General features: G+C 41.1%; 1 protein-coding gene across 2 annotated transcripts in view; it reads left to right on the plus strand.

Moving 5' to 3' along the window:
• The first annotated feature begins 575 nt into the window (after positions 1–575).
• Positions 576–22,781, plus strand: part of epc1a (enhancer of polycomb homolog 1 (Drosophila) a) — a 30,325-nt gene continuing 8,119 nt past the window's right edge. The window contains exons 1-11 of one of the 2 annotated variants that reach the window (XM_020645192.3): positions 576–854; positions 2,091–2,214; positions 12,795–12,954; positions 15,295–15,440; positions 15,832–16,038; positions 16,473–16,621; positions 17,810–17,963; positions 19,365–19,523; positions 19,696–19,785; positions 19,967–20,115; positions 21,961–22,379. In XM_020645192.3, the coding sequence (XP_020500848.1) occupies positions 12,855–12,954; positions 15,295–15,440; positions 15,832–16,038; positions 16,473–16,621; positions 17,810–17,963; positions 19,365–19,523; positions 19,696–19,785; positions 19,967–20,115; positions 21,961–22,379 (1,573 nt within the window). In that variant the 5' untranslated portion in view covers positions 576–854; positions 2,091–2,214; positions 12,795–12,854. Of the gene's footprint in view, positions 855–2,090; positions 2,215–4,730; positions 5,214–12,794; positions 12,955–15,294; positions 15,441–15,831; positions 16,039–16,472; positions 16,622–17,809; positions 17,964–19,364; positions 19,524–19,695; positions 19,786–19,966; positions 20,116–21,960; positions 22,380–22,781 lie in introns of those variants that run through there. The other variant, XM_020645191.3, reaches the window with a different exon arrangement.

The following is a 22,781-nucleotide window of genomic DNA, read 5'->3' on the forward strand; positions in this document are numbered from 1 at the left end:
ATTATTGTCATATTCATTTTATTATTGTTGTTATTAATATTATTGTCATATTTATTATTATTATTGTTGTTATTATTATTGTCATATTTATTGTTATTATTATTATTATTATTGTAATATTATTATTATTATTGTTATTATTATTATTGTCATATTTATTATTATTATTATTGTTGTTATTATTATTATTATTGTCATATTTATTGTTGTTATTATTGTCATATGTATTATTATTGTTGTTATTATTATTATTGTCATATTTATTATTATTATTGTTGTTATTATTATTGTCATATTTATTATTGTTGTTGTTGTCATATTTATTATTATTATTGTCATATTTATTATTATTATTGTTGTTATTATTATTGTCATATTTATTATTGTTGTTGTTGTCATATTTATTATTATTATTGTTATTGTGATATTTATTGTTGTTATTGTTGTTATTAGGGGGTGGGCGGGGTGACTAAGTGAGCTCATCCTCCTGAAGCTCTCCACAGGTGATTGGTGGCATTCACCCTCCAATCACAATCCGCCTGCAAAGTGGCTTGGTGGTCAGTTTGGATTTTTCTTTTTTTTTGTCGAAGTAACCTCAGAAACTCTCCAACTTTTACCCCTCAGCGACAGGGATACCACTTTCTTTGAGCCCAGCATTTCACCTACCATTGACCTTCTACCCGTGAACTGTCCGCACTTTCAGAGACAACAAAATTCCCCCAAAAAATTTTTTCCTCTTGAGGCGTCCTGAAGGGAGCTAACCAGCGTTAGCATTGAGCTAGCATGACAACCATTAGAAGAACTGCCATCATCATCATCCTCCTCATCCTCCCCTGTGGCTTCGCTAGCAGCAGGTAAGTTGCAACTTCGACTCGGGGTTAGTTGTACTCGCGTTGAAACCATCAGTGACCTCCTTTGATTCGCGGAGAAGTTTGTTTGCGAGTTGAGATGAAAGTGTTGGCAGGTTGTCCGCACACTGTGAGCTGGCTGGTAAATGGCGCAGGGTCAGGGTAAGTGGGCTAAGCTATCGTTAGCAGCCTGTCAGCTAGCCTCGGTGTCGCTGTGCAAACACAGCTGTTTCCGACACGGATGATAAACCCTTTAAAAGCTGCGCTGTAATCGGCTTCGTGTTTTTTTTTTTTGTCGTGCACATTTAAACCCAGACAATTTCGGACTCTCTTTTCTGTGTTTATCTGTCCTCTCGTGTGTGTGTGTGTGTGTATGTGTGTGTGTGTGTGTCTGCGTTTAATGTGCACTCTTGTTCTGCTGTGGCATCAAAACTTCATCTACATAATGAAACAGTCTTGTGACTATTTTAACGAGTATAGGGGGATTAGTTGTAAACAAATGTCAGATCATGTATTTTCCATGTAATTCAGATTACAGCTGGTATTCCTATAACTGGTATCATTACTTGACTGTTTTTTCTACTCTATACTTGAAAATGTTCTTATATATGTACAGATATTCTGCTTTATAATGTGTGATTGTGATCCATTTTATATTATAATACATCATATATACCCTATTATATAATACTGTACTGCATTATGCAATGTTATAATTATAATCATATATGTTCTTTATTACATTATATATGTTTCTATAGTGCCGTATTGCGCTTATATAATACTGCACATCATTTATATTGGGTTTTGAGCTATATGTAACATAGTTAACCTTTCTATGCTGTTCTGAATATCCTGTTTGCTCATGAACAGTGTTTCAGCATTATGAGAAAATATTTAGTTTGTTGTGTATTATGGTGTTGAAACCGTACACTGAAATGAGAAAATGAATCAAATATGAAATGAAATGTTGTATTTGCTTACGGAAAATCACAAATGGATGATGATGACCATTGATTATTACTGACTATGTTTGAAAGTTCAGTTTTTATTTTTGTATTTGTGTCTTGTCTTCATCTATAATTCCCACTTAAATTATGGGAAAGAAAATAAGAAGAGATGCTGAAATATGGCCTATTTCTTTGTCTAATAGGACATACCGTGTAATTAGAGCAAAATTGACTCTTTGATGATGAAGTATTTTACACAACTGTGTCTGTCTTTCCACTATCTTTTTCACAGGTCTACATTATGGTCTACAGATTTGAGCCTACTGCTCCCGAATGGATGATGATGATAATCATGTCAGCCTCCTACAACTGTGTCATTCACTCATGCCCACAGGAATTCTCGCCCACTCCTGCAGGTGATTTCATTTTTGTTCTTACCAGTCTGTTCAGATTAAAATGTGTGTCGTCTAAGCATACTTTGTCTCTGTTCAGACAAATGTCAGGGCGCTGTTGCGCACAGAGACATGTGGAGGTATTTCTTGAAGAATTTCATGTGATAGGCATGTTGCTGTGCAAAACTTTACTCAGCCTCCTCACATCATTTGCACAAAACCTTTTGATAATTATAGTGAGCAAACAGTTTAAAGGGATGGTGGTTAAGCAAAAAAAAAAATCTATGATGCTTTTTTTCTATCCTGCAAAGAGGAAGTTGGTCTTGAATGAGGTCTTAGGAGTTTGTCACTTAGTTAGACCACTTGACAGTTTGGACTGTCAGGCTTTGAATTCAGAGTTACTGCTCAATGTTTGGATATTATGCGTGTTTTGACCAGTGCTGAGTATCATAGTGACCAATGTGTTAAGACCCCTTTTTTTCAACATTAAACCCTCCTGGTTCACATTACGATAACAATTCAAGCATAAGTGAGATGTTCATCATTTTATGGCCTAAATATTAAAGAATGGACAATTATTTCATGTGGTTAACCTCGAATGTGGTCTGATCATGTGTGCTAAACGAAATGCCTTAAGACTTAAACAGGTGATAAGCATCAGTAGTTTGTGACTCATGAAATGGTTGTGAGGTAACCAAGAGTGCTTTGATTTGATCAAATGTAGACATAAGCTGGTGGTCAAATGGAATTATAGCAGTACATCTAACATGCACGAGAAGAATTTACCAACCATGAAGCTTTTCACCAGCAGCAGCCGAATGTCTCCCGATTTGACAGTGAGGAATGAAGGCCCTGACACACCAAGCAGACGGCAAAGAACTAGTGCAGACGAAGGCCGCCTGTGGCGTCGTCTCACATCTTGGCCAAAAAGTTGAACACACCGCAAAGACTACAGCTGACGGCCAACCACCTCGTACATGAGAGGAAATAACTCTCCATGCCAGCAGGCAAGGGGTAGTCTGTTGTTATGATAGAAGAAGACCATTTTCACACCGCTCGTATTATAGGTCGCCTACTAATCGAGAATAATGTCTGATAAAAAGTTGAAAATGGCACTGGCGTTGTCAGCCCTTGGTCTTTCAGTGAAAAAAGAAAAGAAGAGGCGGAGGCGACAAATAAGGAGAAACCGCACTAATGGGGGAAAGCATGGATACTACAGTGGCATGCTCACCTGTGTCGAGAGCTGGACAGAAATTAAACCTCCAAAAAGCCAATCAGAGAGATTCCCCTCACCGACTGCCGATGCCAATTCAACATCGAGGGCCGATGGGTAGCGACGGAACTTGACACACCGCAAAAACTAGGTCGACGACCGCTCACTGACGGTCCAACTTGGACCGACGAACTCCTTGGTGTGTCAGGGCCTTAAGACTATAAAGCTACAACATGAAGATACTCAACCAGTTAAGTAATGTTGTCATGGATCTATACCCCCCACAAACCATTCAACATCTTTAAATAATTAAAACAATTCAAAATGGTTATAATAACATAATTACATCACCATTTTGAATATTAAAAAAAGCATGTTTTTTATCTTAAAAGTGCTTGATTGGATTCTCATATAGGATTATAAATCATATAAGTCTTTGCTTTTATAAGTATAATAATTGCTCTCCGGTCCTTTTCAGCCATAAATTCTCAGAAAAATAATCTCTGGGTGGCCAAATGTTTAAATGTAGTTAACAGCTTTTACCGACATTGCCATCTTTACTAAGTAATTAATTGATGTTTCCTGCATATTAATATTTTCTGCATGACATATTATTGTAAGATGTTTATTTATTGTGTCCAACCTCTGCCAGTGCATGTATAGCATGTACTCACATACTTTGTGCTTTACATACAGTAAGTGTGTAAACCACTTTTATTTTATTTGTGTTTTTTTTAAAAGATATGGAATATGTGAATGTTTATTCACTTTTTAAACTGTGTCTAACATTGTTTATAAGTCTAGCACATGAGCATCAAAGCAACATCTGACTCATTACCAGTGGAGAAATGCACCGTCTGTAACACATGGGGGCGGTATTTGCAAAACAACTGGACCTATAGGCAGAACATGTCTTTTTTTATTTATTTTTATTATATCCAATTAAACACACAAAGTGTGATATTTTGTATCCTCATAAGGCCAAAACCATAAAAACCACTGTGACTTTGTCTGCTTATGAGGGGACATGGTGTTCAGCACTTGCATATAATTTATTTTAGGGCTGTGTTGTGTTGCGGCAGACAGTCATTCAGTTTTTTTTATATATTTTTTTATTTCACAAAAAGAATAAATGTGTTTTCGTGCGTCAGCATCAGCCTCGCGTTTTATAGGATGAGAACATCCCGAGCCAGAGAAGTTCGCATCCCTTCATCAGCATCCAGCATCTCGCCCCCTCCCTCGGTACAACCCCCCCTCCTCCTCCTCCTCCTCCTCCTCCTCCTCCTCCTTTCCCCAGTACCCCAAGGGTCTCCCGAGCGCGCACGCGTGCTAAACTGCGTGGGAATGGCTGTTGGTGAGATCGAGGGGGTTGGGCCGCTCGGAGCGAGCTGCGAGCTGCATGAGTTTGTAATGTCCGCCATGTTGGCCATGGCGTATTGAACCGTGGAGGAACAGCGGAGCGTAGGAAAAAAAGAGACCGACAGAGAGCGACCGAGACCCGGGCCTGCCCCGGCTCTGATCGCGCTTCTACGGATTGCCCTCAATCGACCGGCTGACTCCCAGAGACCGTCACAGATTCATCCATGAGAACTCGAGGCAGACCTGCTATCACTCCTAGCAGATCGAATACATTTATGCTGCAGATTTTAATATAAAAATGAGTAAATTGTCGTTTCGGGCACGGGCGCTGGATGCTAGTAAGCCTCTGCCCGTCTTCCGCTGCGAGGATTTGCCGGACCTGCACGAGTATGCCTCAATCAACCGGGCGGTGCCGCAGATGCCAACTGGGATGGAAAAGGAGGAGGAATCGGTATGTTTTTTTTTGTTTTGTTATTGCTACCTCGCCTTTCGGTGGATCATTTTGGCGGTGTTTTCACATCGTGGAGCGCCGCGGTGTTTGCCTGCGCAAGCTTTAGTGCAAAATGGCCGCCATGTCTTTTGCCTTTTTTTTTTTTTTTTTCCCCTGCACACGACGGAGCGCGACGAATACTCAAATTTACCGGCCGATTCCGCCACGCGTGTGTTCGTTAGGTCGCGACGGTTTGATATTGTGTTCGTTAGCCGTGTTGTGTCAATTCGCTTCACTTGAAATTGCGCCCGAAAGCACAAAGAAATCACGTGACTTGTTTCTGTTCCACCATTTTGTTGACTTTCTTCTCGGTGAAGGCAAAAGCGGGATAGGCCTTGGACGTTGTGCACCTTCCGTGAACGAATGCCAGGGGGAGACACTGAGCCCCCCCCCCCTTTCCCTGCCTCACAGCCCGGTTTGACAGCTAGGTGTTGCGTGTTGACAGCTCCAGAGTCCGCCATGTGAGCTGCACACGGCGGAGAAGGGAGGAAGAAAAAAAAGACAAAAAACTCCATTAACTGATAATATAAACCTGCAGAGTTGCACAACAATTGGGACTCATAATGTGTTATGACATGCGTGGTAATGGGGGATGATTGTAGTAGTCCCAGAGGCGGATTCATTCATGATTTCAAGATAACATGTGCATGCAGGATAATGGGGAGTGTTGAGTGCTGCAGCCATACTCACAGCATGTCAGTTCATTGATGGAAAGTGAGATTTGGGGTTAAATACTAAAGTCATAATGACTCCAAAAGCATGGAGCAGATAAATGCACGCTTCTTCTTTTAATGTGTAGCTTGTAAGTATTTGGATTTTTTTTTTGGTGTTTAATGTGTAATGTCTGCAAATATCCAAATACCGTATTGTGAGTAGAAAATTGTGAAAGAGCTGAACTTCTGAGTTTATTTTAAGATGCCGCTCTTTCAATATTTCAGGAGTCAGTTTCCTACAACTTGGGATGCTTATATCGCCTTTAAGAGCTGCTTCTGACTGGTACAAAATACATTGGCAACAATTTGGTACCGAAGTGTTGCCAATGTTTTTATCAAATTCAGACAGGGTGTGAGTGTTTACAACCAATTTTTGGTGGACTAATTTCTCTCCTCTTCACTTATGTCTCCCATGTCTGATGAATGATATTCTTTTAAATCTTTGGTAGTTTTGGATGATATTGATTATAACATGGATTGTTTTGTTGTCAATCACAGGGTATTGACATTTTTAACAACCCTTCGTTGGGCCTACAGACTGATTTTTGTAAAGCCTTCTGAGTGCATCTGATTTAACCCACTGCTTTCTGGTTGAATCCAGTTAAGAGGTAGACTGTTTCATGCTCAGCGTACTTTGATCTGACCATCCCACGGTAGAACAGGTTAACTAATTTACCCTCCATTTATGCTTAGTTTTATACCTGAATTGCATTTTATTGGATTGTCGGTTAATAGTGCCTGTTGTTAGTGATCCTAGAGAGGTATATTAGCTTGTGTTTATTACCCCCCTGGTCCCCTCTGCTGAATTTCTCTCCGTCACCTCATCAGCAGGAGACCCTCTGTGTGCCGCCGAGACGCCTCAGCAGACACAAACACAAGGAAAGCACATTACAGGGCCCCTGCAAAGTCAGCAGAAATCCTGCTCCCCCCCACCTACTGTACACACACACACACACACACACACACACACACACACACACACACACACACACAGCGGCATTACATAACAGTGTGACAGAAGAGATAAAGAGGACAGTTTTACTACAAGGCTGTGCATGGCTTAGCTCCCTGACCCACTTCCTGTCCAGCGACAATGGAGCGTTTGCTGTGCTGTGAGGTGACTGGGTGACCGCACGTTGACCTGAGAATTATGTCAATTGAAGACATGGGCGAGGAGTTTTGGTGATCTTGATGGGAAGTAAACAACTTAAAGGGTTCACCTGTCTGAATTGAGCCAAATCAGGGTCCTTTGGAGACAGTTTGTGGCTCCTTTAATTCACCAATATAGCATGTTTCTGCCCCGTTTTCTGACCTTTAGTAGTTGCAGTGAAGAGGAGATGTACTTTTTCTAATAATAATCTGTGGCTTTCAACAGACATTAAATATATTTTTAAGTTTTAAGGCTTTGCAGTTTAGCGCCATCTTTGCATTTCGTTGAGGCAGCACACAGTCGCCATTGTATTAAGCTGATAGGAACATTTTGTCCATTCGTCTGATCTGACTGAAATTCTTAGATGTGCACTGAATAAGAAGCTTTTCACAGGAGTCTGTTAAGCTTGTTGGGAATCCCAAGGACAATGTCTATTGGACAGCTGCAGTCTATAATGACATCAGCACATCCAAAATATCTTAAATATATGTTTGTCTTGCATACTGAAATGCTGTTCATTATTAAGGAGATATTAGAAACCCCCAGACTACACATCTTAGACACAGAGTCTCTCTCCTCTAAGTACTATGGAGCGTCATATAAATATCACAGGTTGTATCACAGGCCTTACAGCTTGCATTTTTATTGTGCACAAATAGTGCATGGCATGTTTACGCTACAAAGATGATGTCCTTTTGGTGTTATATGGTAGTTTATTGGTGGGGGTTTGATCTTTCTTTGAATTGTAAAAGATGTTAAACAATTGTTCCATTATCTGTTATCTGACTTTTGGTTGGTAAATGATTCTCCTTGGTCTTATTTATTTGTGATGTGTATTTTAGACGGGGTGTGCGCCTTGGCTCAGTGTTCCTGATTGCCTTCTTCTAGAGTTGCTCTCCCTCCTGAGCTGAAAACACCTGCTGGAGGCCACACTTTCGTTGCCATGGCAACTTTTATTGGAGTCATTTATTTTCCTCGGAAACCTTAAATGGAAGGAGCACGTGCTGTGAAAAAGATATTCATTTGTCTCTCCTCAATCTGCATCTGTGGCAGCCGCAGAAAGCAGCACTGCCGCTGTGAAGTCTCAGCACTCTTAGATTATGGTGTGTGTCGAACTGGAGAGTTGGTGATTTGATATTATTTTTATGTTTTCTGGGGTAAGAGGCAGAGCAGATAGAAATACCCTCAAAGATAGGGGTGTCACCTTTTTTTTCATCATTACTTTCCCATTGTTTTGTTTTTTCAAGTAATCTTAAACACTTGCCTATACATTTTTTTTTTTTTTTTTTTTTTAGGCTAGATAAAGACATCCCTGCATGGTCAGACCTTTAAAAGTAGGCTTTTTCAGAAATGTCTACATAGTATTTCTGATAAACCTACAGTTGCCTGCCTTCCTCAAATATCCAAGAATACTTGTGCCTGTGTGCCATTCACAAAAGACCGTTATCCCTGCTCACCCAATTCTTCAGGAGAGGAAATCCCAGACTGTGAACCGTGGCTGTAAAGATCACAGCTGCGAACGATCGGGATATCTTTAGGTCAGATGTAGCCTGGGGAAGCGTGCTGCAATCTGCCAAGCTGATATCCTCTGCAGAAGCGTGCAAAGGCTGGTCTGGGCCAGGCTCAGGTTTAATTGGATCCTTACTCCCGCTCTTCTTGAAGGTTCCTCAACTCTCGAAGCTCAGGGTTCATCAGCATGTCAGAAAGTGGGCTTCACGGAGGGCTAGTTTTGAAGATCTGTTTGACAAGTTACATAAGAGGACAAATCCTGTGCCATGTCGGTTAAGCTTTGGTTTATAGATTTTAAAAATGTTAGTGTCAGCTCCTCGATGAAATGAGAACGCATCCTTGTGTGTAGCACAGTCTTTATGCAGGTTGTTGCTTCTTCATAAGTGCTGCTGTCTAGACGTTGAGATGATACATAATTCACATTTCAAGCTTAAAACCACAGTGACTCAGTTCATTCCACTGCAAGGTCAGGGTCTTTCTGTGTCATATAGATGTAACAGTGTATATATACCAAACAGTTACTTTATTATACAGTGTAATTTAACTGTTCTAGAGTAATCTATTTTATATAGACACCAGAGAGAACCTTTATAGTTTCAACATCTAACATGGTTAATAAAAGGTTTAATTTAAATGTATTCAGACCACAACTCTGATTTGTATAGCTAACGGTACCTTGGTTGCTGTTTTAGCTTTCAAACTGCGAGAATTGAGAGCTGAGGGAATTGCAAGGATGCTACTGCAACTGAAGAGGTTTTTTTTAAGAAATTCTTTTTTTACATTCAAAGTTTGAAGAGGCTGTGATCTTGGGAACCACAGCCTCTCTTCACTTTAAAAACGGCGAAACAAGGGCTTGTTAAATGAAGGCTCACATGAAACTGTTACAAAATCGCTGGCAGTTTTGTGTGTTTGTGGGCAGCGAACAAAGCTGTGTGAAAGTTTCAACAAGCTTGGCTGGTCAGTCTGCACACATTGTAACAATTGAGGCCAAATATGGCACTTTGTTTTTGTTCTTACCCGTGATTTGAGTGTGTTAACATGCCAGATTCAGCTGTGTTTAAAGAAATGAGCCTGCTGAAGTTGATGACACATATCACATTCTAGTGATTTGAAGTGCTTGTATGTTTACATCCCAAACTTATTTAGAGCCACCATGGAGCAGTGGCTGATGGATGTAGTCTGAGCACTTGTACTTTAGTTTCAAGGCCCTGAAGGTGAAGTTCACAAGTGTCTGGATAACAGAATAAGCTGTTTTCTTTGTGTACTGCTTGTAGAGAAAGTGTACAACACAGGGCCTGTTGATAAGCTTACCAGGGGCAGATGGTTCAGCTCTGGACACACGCTGTGTCCTTTCATGCCAGCACACAGCTCTGATATGCTTCTCCTGTTACTCCATGCAGAGCTGCTCATGGTTTGGGATTATCCTTAAGGTCCCTAACCTCTTACAACTCCCACGCAAGCGCGTCGCGATTTTTAGCGATACACCAACATGGTCATACTTCCCTGCCTTAATTAGTGTGGCATTAAACACTGACCCAAATATTGGTATCCACTTAAGAAACTGTGGCTGTGAAAAGAAGCATGCAATGTGCAAAATGAGTAGGAGCCCTGTTAGAGTACTTGTTAGAGCAAGACGGTTCTCACTCAGTTTGACTGGATTGGCCATCTGTTGCATCAACCGCTGAGAGCAGGCCTTCAAAGACTGTGTACTCCAGAGTGAGCATGCATTTGTCATAAACCGCAATGCCTTTGATGCAGATTTTATTTTTAAGACTGAAAGTAGGGGCCTTTGAAATGCATTTAAATGTTTTACAGAAAACATTTCATTTATCCAAAATCCAACTTTTTTCATTCAACTGCATTCTGTGCTATTTACAAAGCCCATTTGTCTTCAGATTATGTCTAATTATATGGTGGAGTAATGTAATTTAACCAATGTAATAAGAAGTAAATTCATACCTTGTATTGATTGGGGAAGATATTGATATTTTTTATCCCAGGAATTGGTTGGAAAGTTTTTTATTAGATTAAATTCTTAACAGCTTGAAAGTGACTTTCATAGCTAATGCTATACAAGCTTAATGACTGCTGCAACATGCCTTGAATCTTTTAATAATCTCTGCTTTAGATGTCTCCAAGGGCCTATTTAGCGTGGGTTTGTGTTTAGTGGAGGAGCAGACACCCGCCTCTTGTAAAACACCAACAAAGAAAGCAGAGGGCAGAAGGAGCGTGCCCCTTAGATGACACCAAAACATTCTTTATTTTCTGTTCATTTGACTTCTATGCTTTGAAAAAGAGTGTGTGAGTTATTTTGTTTTTGACTTAAGAGACCATTGTTCAATGTTTTGGTGTGGGATTCGTGTTTGCATCACATTTCTGTGACTACAACAGATTACATAAAGTCAAATCATTGTGTGTTTACTCGGTTCAAAAGTTATCCTGTATGACTCATAAGCAAACAGCCTTGTTTGTTCAGCCAAGAAGACTAAAGTGCCAAATTTGTGGGAAAAAAAACTTGCAGGTATTTCCTCTACAAGCCTATGGCACTAAATGTGCAACAGCTTTTTTTGTAAACTTCTTGATTTTCATTCCGACTAACTTTGTAACGCTCTAGCTTGGGCTTGATGCAAATGAAAACAGTGAGTCATGGTTGTGTTGGCAGGGTAACCTGTGCAGAGCTCAAAATGACGTCTTTGTCTTCTGTGAAGTACAAATACACTGAGTGAACCTCTCTGAACACCTGCAGCAGACAGAGTTAAACACCAAAACCCTCACCATATCTACTGATGACATCCCTTACACCTAAAATTGAGAACTATGATGGATTGTTTACTATGTCAGATAATAGTTTAGTTTTATTTGACAAACCTACACAATAACAAAGGATGATGAAGACATTTCTGGAAAAATCACAGCAAAATGTTGAGTTCATGTAATTGGGAAAAAAAGGTTTAGGAGGATACATGACCAGGGCAGCCCTGTCCTGTGTTGAAATGTTTTCCGTCCTCTTTGCACTCATTTCATGGGCCGTTTATAATTCCCCTTACTTGCCTCTAGACACATACTGAGATGTAATCCACAGCACAGAAACAGGAAATGTATTTATTTTTCCAATGATTCAGGTTTTATGTTGTACAGCTACTTCCCCACATGGCCTCTGCAACTTGTTGTGCTAACACACTATCCTGCAAGGGTAATGAGAGATTGGAATTATAATCCTTCTTGTCATTTCCCTTTGACTTGGCTAAGGCTTGTGTAGAACGACCTCAAAATAATGAACGTCCAACTTTTTATTACTAAGTCCTAGAGTTTGATGTTGGTAATCTTTTGTTGTGATTGTTAGTCCTCTCCTACAGAGACTGTCTTACATTGTTTGATATTGGGAAACAACAAATGGAAAGTGTATTAAATTCATGATGCAACAGGGTTTTTTCCCCCAAACCATAATGAATCTTTTTCATTTTGTTCCCATTTCATTATGCCCTAGTGTACCATTTGTCGTCCACTGGTTAATGAATTAGACATTTACTCTACAATGCTTATGAGAGCATGTCTCTTCGTGAAAAATAATGTTATACAATAAATTAGGAAAAATATATTGGAAATGGTAAAGAAGTGCTGCAATAATGCTGAATGTGAAACATGCATAGTGACATTGCAGTGCGGGGTAACATTAGCTTCTTTTGTATTATGTTGCAAAAGGAGGACTATCAAGGATCATGAATCTAAAACGAATACCCAAGATAAATCCTTAATTTAATGTGCATTCAGGTGTTTGCAGAGTCTGTGTCTCACCTGCTTGTAAACATGCACGCTATGCTGCTGTCACAGATCGTGTCACCTGGATGCTCCAGGCAGGTGTTCAGATATTGAACGTGCATGTTTTCCGATTATCAACCACATCTCGTCTTGTTGCAAATTACATTTTTGCTACTTATGCTACACTTCATGGCGCTACTGTGCAGCTGTATTTTTTCTTTTAGTGGATACACTTGAAATGCTCATAACACAAAGGGGTGTGTGAGTCCTGGACATCCCTTGGTTTTGAAAAGTTACTTAGGAAATGTATTGCAGTATGTTTATTTTGTTTACAAGTCGTTCAAGTGTACTACAGTACCCTTTTAATTTGACATTCTTTTGTAAACACCGGTTTATCTTTGTCTTTTCCAGGAGCACCATCTCCAGCGGGCCATCTCGGCACAGCAGGTTTACGGCGAGAAGCGGGACAACATGGTTATCCCCGTCCCCGAGGCAGAGCGCAACATCACGCACTACGAGTCCCTCTACCCCGGGGAGTTCAAGATGCCAAAGCAGCTTATTCACATACAGCGTGAGTAGCAGGCTTCTCGCCACAGGATTATCCTCTGAGCTGTGTTGGTGGTCTCTTAGCACGTGGTGGTGATGCTTCTGCTGTCGTGGAGGCACTGTGTTGTCGTCTGATGGTTTCAGAGGGTTTATGCTGCTGATTGACTGTGTGTGTGTGTGTGTGTGTGTGTGTGTGTGTGTGTGTGTGTGTGTGTGTGTGTGTGTGTGTGTGTGTGTGTGTGTGTGTGTGTGTGTGTGTGTGTGTGTGTGTGTGTGTGTGTGTGTGTGTGTGTGTGTGTGTGTGTGTGTGTGTGTGAAAAAAAGAACTGATCCTTTGTGTGGAAACTAGAGATCACTTCCGTATGTGGATAATGGAACACTCTGGTTTTAACATGGAAAAGTGACAGCTGTATGTATGTTATCACACGTCATGTTTCGCTTTGTTGTCCCTTGAGGGTCTGACAGCAAGATGTGCAATTTCAAAACATGTATGCCAGACAAGAGTAGTCTCTCCAGTGGTGAGAGAAAACAGGGTCAGTGGGTTATTTGTGCATGCTTGTTGTCTATTACTCTGACAGCATGTCCATACCAAAATTGAATTTGGCAAACATGCACAGGTGAAATGATGGGCTTGCAACAAAAAATAAAAACACTGTATCTGCTGTCAAACATCAGTGTTATTGCAAACAATTTCACACATCTCTCTGCAAATATTTTGCAAACATACCACTACACTTGTGCAAGCAACTGGTCGACTGTCACAAGTTGGTATGATGTCCTTTGTTAGTGTGGTGTTTTTCTTTATCTGGACAGTATGGCAATAAAGACAGACTTAGTTTGCTTATACGTCTCACACAGCATTAAATGCAGGTTTTTTTCTGAATATCTAGTTGCTAGTTTTGTCTTTCTGCATATTTTATGGGCTCTGTTGGTGCCACCAGTTGTCCAACTTAGCTGTAGATCTATGTTTAAGATGCTGGAATAAAAACTTCAATAAAGCTGCACTGCTTTTGGTTTCAGCGGAAGTTCGCTCAAGGTCAGCTCTAAATACCAAACAACTCTGTCAGCAGCCTCATCCTGGAAACAAACTATTCACTTAAATAAGTGAAGGAAATGCCATCATGTTGACATTTTACCTGTTTCTGAAAATAACCACTTGTAAACGTTTTGTATTTGGAGGGAGTGGCAAACAAACAGACCTATGATGCTTTCCGACATGCAAAAGAAAAAAAGCCTGAAAACTTGTTGAAATAATTCTGGGCAAGCTGCATTTGTGAACCCTTTCTCTACTCAGAATGTTTCCTGCCAGATGCCATGTACAATTTCCACCTGAAGTCTGTGTTTTCTAGATTTTTCTCCAGGAGTGAATGTTTGAAAAATGCTCTAGAAACAGTTTGAAGAAGTATTACTCGTCAAATAGTACTAGAACAAACTTCTTTAGGTCCCTATATACTATAGATGCTCTGTGTTTAAACTGGAGACATGTAAAGCAGAGGGACAGTTGTGGCAGATGTTCTGCATCTTTGTGTTTTTCTTATTTAACATTTTAAACATGGGATAGTGAATGCATACTGCATACCTGTTCAATGCTTCATGTTGTGACAGGAGAATGTGTTCATTTTATGATGCTCTCATAGTGACAGTTCAGTAAATATTGTCTTTCATTCAATGGCTGATGGATTACAACTGACAGCTACTTTCCCATTTTACCAGACTAATCTGTAACTGTCTGGGGAATCTCCGGGCCATGGCAGCAGGTTCTGGCCAGGCTCACCGATATGGCTAAAAACCCCAAAACCCCAGGCAGCATTTGTGAGCAAGTGACTGATTTAGCTCCCCTTCTGGATACTAGTATTTATCCTGAAGCTCTGCTTCGTTGAGTTGGGGAAGGCAAAGAAGTAAACACAAGCACACTGCTTTGTAGTGATAAAAAGAGTTTATTTTTTTGAACAATGTTTGACAGCAGTAGAGCGATGATAAACGTGTCTGTGTTTCATACCCTGTGGCTTGTGTTTATCGACTTTGCATGAAATGATGCTGCTCATCCATATTCCACTTCATATTACAAATCATGACATGGCAGTTTTTAGTTTTTGTGGAATGTATTTCATCTGAAAACATTTGAATGGTTCTTAAGTCCAGCCAGCATATCAAACCGAACACATTGTACAACTTTTTCTGATTTTTTTTTTTTTTTTTGTGCATCATATAAAAAGTGGAATTTGTTAAATATGCAGACATTTGTTAACTTCAGTGTGCTGCGCTTTGCTTATAGTGGTGATGTGCGTGGTTCAGACATCCTCCTGAAAAAGCTTTGACTTAAAGTGACTGTCTCTCCAGTAACTCGTGCTTTTTCATCTCACAGCTTTCAGTTTGGACACAGAGCAGCCAGACTACGACCTGGATTCAGAGGATGAGACGTTTGTGAATAAGCTGAAGAAGAAAATGGAAATCACAGCCCTGCAGTTCGAAGAAATGATAGACCGGCTTGAGAAAGGAAGTGGACAGCAGGTATTTGTCACTCTGTGTGGGGGGAAATTACCAGTTTTCAGGGAACTTGGGCAAACACATCTCTGACTTAGCATAACACAAAATAAATAAAACCCGATGAGTCAGATTGGGCCTTGTACTGAAGTGAATAATGTCCTGGTTCTTGTCATGTATTATAGTCATTTGAGAAGTTGGTCTCCAACTTAATCCATATTTTCTTTAACAGTTATGGAAAGCTGCTTTTCCACATCAAGCTTCTGCATGATTTTTTTTTTTGTCATTTCTGTAAAAATGCTGCATAGGGTCACACAACTGTCAAACGCAGTAGAAACAGTGCGTATGAGTATTTAGTTCTTGAATTTATTTTGACCACTAGACCTCTGACCTGATTCTCTTCCATGTTGTTTTGCAGCTCGTCAGTCTCCAGGAAGCCAAACTGCTGCTGAAAGAGGACGACGAGCTGATCAAGGAGGTTTTTGACTACTGGAGCCGCAAGAGGAAAACATGTAAGGGCGGCTCCCTCATCCCCAACGTCAAGCAGGAGAAGAGGGATGGCTCTAGCACCAGCGACCCCTATGTGGCCTTCCGTCGAAGGACGGAGAAGATGCAGACCAGGAAGGTAAGGAAGAAGTTGTGTTGTTGAAGTTAGCTAATGAGTTTCACAGCTGTGGATCGATAAAGTCTTTTAATCTAATCCTGTTGATTGCAAATTGTGGCAAGTTGGTTAAAGAATTGTCCTCCAACCTTTTGTCATTTTCAATGCCTTTCTTGCATTGATGTTTAAGGAGAGATTGACAATAGCATTGAAGCACAGAGTGAACATGTGGCCAAAAAAATGGAATGCATGCAATGGTTCAAGTCATAACCCTTAAAACAATAAAAATGTATTGGTTGTTCAGTCTCAACATTTGCTGGCAATGGGGTTACTGTCTGAAATTAAAAGTTTTAGAAACAAATTGAAAACCTCAGCTGAACAAACTCCCTGGAGAAAGTCTTGGCGTACATGGGAGCATTTGTAGCTCTAAGACTGAATCATTACTGTTCCATTTTCAGAACCGAAAGAATGACGAGGCGTCGTACGAGAAGATGCTGAAGCTACGCAGGGACCTGAGCCGAGCTGTCACCATCCTGGAGATGATCAAGAGGAGGGAGAAGAGCAAGAGAGAGCTGCTGCACCTCACACTGGAAATAGTGGAGAAGAGGTAAGAAATTGGCCGCTAAGAGACTTTTGAAAGGTTTATGGTTCTCTGAATAACCTTGTTAGGGAAGTAGCTATTATAATGCAGGAGATTAAGATATGCAGACTTTCTATGTTTTGATAGCAAATGTTCCTGAATGGATATATAATTGGGTAAGATATCTCTCCAGGAGTGTCTTGGGATCAAGGTTTTAAGGCCCGATTGTTTAGCTTCAGAAAGTTGAGAAGTATTCATTGTCAGACCTTTAAGCTGTGAAGTGTTTTGAAGGCTCTTGTGGTTAACCTACATGTTTGATTACGCTTTTGTTTACTCGTCAAGTTGAAATCCCAAGTTGAGGCCATTAGGGCATTTGTCTACAGGATTGATGATATAGAGGAGTCGACCGCATATTTCTGTAAAGTCAGGCTCTGCTGCTCGTGTTAATTGGGGGCATGGCTGTGTACACTGTTTATCATGCATTATCAATTACGAGTTCACCCTGTTTATTCAGTAGTGTCAGGAGCAAATTAGCTCATTGACTTCTATAATGCTGCTAGAGTCTTAAACCCACTAAGGAAGAACACTAGACATTCCTTTGTGTTAGTATGATTTTGTTTTTCTTACCTATTCTTCCCCCCTCCATACAGCCCCTACCACCCATTCAAACATGACATTGGAATGAAATGAATTTGTTCTGAAAGTAGCTGTCAGTGTGAACTTAAATTGGACCCTTCTCCTTGAAGTGCTTTTGATTTGTAGTGACATTTCAATTTCCTCTCGTTATCCCGGCCTGGTTTCTGCCTGCACATCAAAGCCAGTGTTTCCTCCCAGATTGGACCACTCTATTCTCAGTTGATAGCTTCCCTGCCCACTTCATGATATTATGCTGGGAGAGAGTGACCAAGGTGTGCTGCGTGGTTTGTGTGTGTGGTCTGACAGTTGTTTATTTTGGGCTGTTTCCATGCAAGGGTTATAATCGTTTGACCACAGCTGCATGATCTTGCAGTCGTGTTGCTGAGAAATGCATTATAAATATAAATTATCATATTTAATGCACATATTTCTCCATAATTCATCCTCAACACTTGTTGTTATATGCCATACCAAACTGGCATTATTGGGGGAGGGGTGGGAAACAAAGTCGAGCAGTAAGTGAATAGATTTAGGATAGATTCCTAAATCTGCTCTCTACCCTTTCCTTTTTTCCATCAGGAATGTGATGCCAGACTATGGCAGCGAAGTGATGGCAGAGGCACTCGCTCAGCGAGCTCTGGTGAAGCCCGTCTACACGATCCCTCTCATTCCTCTGTCAAACAGTAACCAGTACAGACACCAGGACCACTTGGATATGAAGGACTACAAGAAAGTAAGGCCTTCTACAGTCACAACACACTCTGGCATCCTCATAATGATGCTGGGAAACAGATCAGAATTATTTCCATCCTCCTGGCTCTTGATTTGTGTGGGAGTCTGAACACAACATCTGCAGAAGTATCAGGAAAATGTTATTGACTTCACATTTGTCCTTTCACTTGAGTCAGTAGCCACATTGATAATGAATCGAAGACTTTTAGAATCTAGAATACTGTTTCAAATAATGAACTAGCGTAAAGCTTAGCATTTTCATTTGAAAATGCAGACCTAATAAATGGTAACTCATAGTGAATAGTTGAACATCATCGACGGTGGGAGTGTGCAACAGATCTTTTATCGAGGACCAACTTTACAGTGAACCTCATCATTTAGCATGCTGCTTTTTTCTGTCTGTCATTTGCTACTAGCAATGTTAACTGTTTTAAATTGGGAAAGAAGAATAGATTTCTACTGAGACTAGTTGTTTGTTTTTATGGGGAATAAATTTAGTTATTGGATTGTTGCAGACGCCGGCCTTCTCAATACCTGTATTTCAAGCTGTATTGGAGGCAAGAAAATTAAGCATTCATTGAATTATTTTTGGCTTATGATTTGGGAGCCCTCTACCAAAAGACTGATATCACTTTAATATCACTTTATTTGTGCCTTATCATCAGGGTTATGTCACTGAAGCAGTAGGATACGTTCTTTTCATGCTGAGTCTCTCAACCTTAAAGCATTTAATGTAAAGCTGAGTTGCCACATGCTCCTATAAAGTAGCATTTCATTACCCAGCACTCCTGTGAACTTTGTGTCACCTCTTCTCATTATAACTTCATTAGCTCCAGTGTCCAACAGCCCTCCCCGCCCTGCAGGGGCACAACTATTTCCTCCTCCCCCCACCCCCCCACCAGCTGGTTGACTTTCCTCTTTTATTTACAGGCGATACGTTCTTTGCTTTACCTCCATCCACTCCTTCCCCCCCGTGACTCTAGCCCTCCCTCCTTCCATTGATTTGACACAGCACTTCTTCACCATAGAGTCCCTGTCTCTATGTTTGCGTTGCCGCCCCCAATGTCCAAAAGCTGAATAGGATCTGACTAATCCTAGTGGAGTTGGAGTCTGTTCAGACGGGGAGGGGTCGTCCCACTGGGGAAATCCGGGTGAACTGGTGGCATGGGGTAGATTGAGGAAGAGGGGGGGCTGAAGCCATCTGGCAAGGCAGTGGCATCTGGCACATGCTGCCATCTGCATATCAATGCCTCTTTACTCACTATTGTTTCTACACACTTTTTCTCCTGTGCATCAACCTCCAACACGAGACTGCAATCACCAGTAATGCTTTCCATCTTTATGATTACACAGACTTTTGTCTAAACATTAACCCACTGTGTCTCCTTCCCGTCTTTTACAGCCGGAGAAGACGGAGGCAGTGCGAACCAAAAGGAAATACGAAAAGAAACCCAAGATCCCTCCTCTGTCAGCGCCTCCACATTCAGGACCATCGGTGTTCAATCCCAAGGACCTCAACCAGTACGATTTCCCGAGCTCAGACGAAGAACCCTACTCACAGGTAATGCTATTTAACTCCATAGCTTCTTATATTAGATGCAAATAACAAGGAAGAGCAGAGCTATAATTGTAAACTTACAGGTGCTAGACCTGAAATATGCCCATTGTGTCAGGTGTAAATTAGCCATGGGTTCAGTTCTCCAGAATTGATGAATGTTTTTTTTATTGTTTAGATTCATTCAGGTTCCTCAGAGGCAGAGGAGGAGAATGACCCAGATGGCTGCTATGCGTTCAGGAGGAAGGCTGGCTGTCAATACTACGCCGTGAGTGCCCTCCTTTGACTTCAATGCTTCTATTATTAGTGTCATCAGCGGGCTGGTCAGTCTGGCTGAATACACTGCTGGACAGAACAATGCACTAACAAAGACTTACCTTGTCCTATCTCTTGTTTTAGCTCTGGACTTTAATTCATGTCCTCTTCTTTCTCTCTTCCATCTCCTTCAGCCTCAACCAGACCAGAGCAGTAACTGGCCGTGGGTGAGCCCGTCAGAGGGTGGGCTCGGCGACCCGCGCTTCCGCTACTGTCTGACCTCGCTGAACGTGCCGCGTCGATGTATAGGGCTCGCAAGGCGCCGTTTGGGCAGAGGGGGCAGGTGAGTTCAGTATGGCATTTTGATTTCCTCGCGCTCGCTGAGATCTGATCAGGGGTTTGATTGCTTAGAATATTGTGTAGGAGCAAAAGCAAAATGGTTTGTTTCACTAACTCAAATTTGTATTAGTTTCTTTGTTTAACCCTTAATTGCTCTGTGCATTAACCCATAGTGGATGTGGTGATTAAAAGTGAGAAGAGATTCCAGAACCAAAAGTTAAACAAATTATAAACCCACATAACCCTAAAATAATGAAAATCAGACAACAAAAGTAAATAATAGCAGAACAAAAACCACCATTCTAATAATAAATTACCCTTAAACATTAGAACTAGTCTGGAAAAATACAACAAGAGCTAAACAATACCCAAAAACGTTTAGAGTAAAAACAAATCATTTCTAGTGTTTGAATGATTTTGTATTTTTGTGAGGCTTTAAAACAACCTTTTAACGTTTGTATTGGAAAGATGAGTTATTGATCAGTATGTTACCCAGGTGCTACGTACTTTGATCATTTCAGCAAACACAGCCTAAGAAAATGTAGAAACGGGAAATGAAATGTGTGCAGGAATGCTGCCACAGCCAATACTGAGCAGGTGAAGCCGAGCCAAGTGTTGTCTGTATCTGCTGAGGCTGTTTACCGTAGCAGCTCTTTGGCAGGTCACCAGCGATCATTTGGCGGGCACATTCCATTATAAATATCAAGCTGGCTGCTTAAATGATGAACATGACACACACATTTTGGGATTCACCTGCTCCTGTGGCTTACAGACAAATCAGAAAACTTCCGCTGAGTATTAACAGAATCATGTCCCGCAGCCCTGTCTAATATCTGCTCAGTAATTACACAGACGATTGAATAAAGCACACTGACTGGAGGAGGTAGCCAGAGGCTTGCCATGGTGCTGGCTATTGCAGAGGAGACCAACTTGTTTAGACCGTATCTGTCTTACAGACGTACATGAGATTGGCAGTGTTCTGTCTGTGTGCAGCTGACCTTATCACATGCCCCAAGGGAAGCTGACAGACCCGACTATCTGTCTTCTTCAATATGATGTGCACTTGTGATAGCAATACTTGATCAAGTTAGAAAACACGGAGCTTAGTATGATTGTTTGGACAGACTTGCAGTGCGTCTGTGGGGACTGCAGTGCTGGTCGGTCCAGTTGTTGTTCTTGGCCACAGGTCTGACTCAATATCTTAGCGAGGATCTCTATGAAATCTTGTACAAACGTGCGTCAGTGATTCCTTAAGTCTTCAGTTATTCCTTAGAATTCAAGACAGTGTTGCACAGTATTTTTACCTAGCAGCAGTAGTACCTTTTTTATTTGTAAAACAAAAATAAATATTGTTATTAGCAGTTTTCTCTATTTCCTTTCAACTTCCTTTCAATGTGGGAAATACAAAATCTACGTATATTATCTTAAACTTTTATTTTGAATAAAACGGCTATACTAAAAACCGGGATACCCCTGAGTGCTAAGCACCTAAATTAGCCTAAGTTGTCTTTGTTTTTCTTGATTTAACAAACAGTACAGCCTCATGAATCTCCAGCACGGCTGTAGACGTTGAGTTTTGTTCCATTACATAAGAGTTCTGTTCTGTTCTTGCTGCAGAACTTCATGTTTTTGTCCTGTTTGTGCAATACTCGGCTATAATTGGTACCACTGGCGCAGTGGACATTGTAATTACATGACTGGTATTCACAGCACTTGAGCAATACTCCAGTCACAACCAGGATGTTGATGCTGTCATGTACTGCTAATGGTTACAGCCTGTTTCATTTTCTCTGACCTTAAATGACTCACTCAGGGGGATTTGTCATACTGATTTTTGGTTTTGTTCCAGGAGCTTATTGGACAGAGCACACACAGACATAGACGGCATCTGTCAGGGCTTGGACTCTGACCCCGAGCCTGAACCACTCTCCTCGCCACTTCCAAGGTCTCCGCTCCGCAACTCCAACGCCAGTACCTCAGAAACCAATACCTCGGACCCAGCCAGCTCCTCCCGCCCTCCATCCTCTTCTTCACCTCTGACGTCATCATCAACACCTGTGGACCTCCGCCAGATTCTTTTGAACATTAAAGCATGCCGCTGGAGGCACTTCAGACCACGGACGCTATCCCATCACCCCTTGGGTGAAGGAGACTTGTCTCGCAGAGGATTTAGGGATTTAAGCCGGACTGTGTCGGGACTAACTCGGACCCTGTCTGGAGGAGCCACTTCCCAGAACCGCACCGGCCCAGCCCTCAACCCTGTCAATGGTGAGTCAGTTGTTTCCTCTGCTGCGCTGCTTGGTGTTTTTCTTTCTTCCATAATTTGTACAGCTAAATATTTACTTTGGTCAGAACATAAAGTGGTGTTCATTTTGTTGCTTTATTGCATTGTAAGCAAAAGTTTCTTGGCACAACCAGGAGCAGATTTTAATCTCGTTTTATAAAATGTCGGCCTACAGGGTTTGGGATTCTGGCAGGAAGTCCAAAGAATAAATTTAGTGAAGCCTGGTTACTGTGTGTTCACTCTAGCTGTGATTAAGTCTGTAATTTAATTCTGTCTTGGCTTGAATTAGAAATTGTTTTTCTTTGTTTTTCAGCTGCTGGTTGAGCGTATTATGTTTGTGATTTTTGGTGATTTAGAAAGGACATTTTGCAAATGTTTTCTGTAAA

The sequence above is a fragment of the Labrus bergylta genome, chromosome 20, assembly GCF_963930695.1.
Source record: "Labrus bergylta chromosome 20, fLabBer1.1, whole genome shotgun sequence".
In the NCBI taxonomy this organism is placed as follows: Eukaryota; Metazoa; Chordata; class Actinopteri; order Labriformes; family Labridae; genus Labrus; species Labrus bergylta.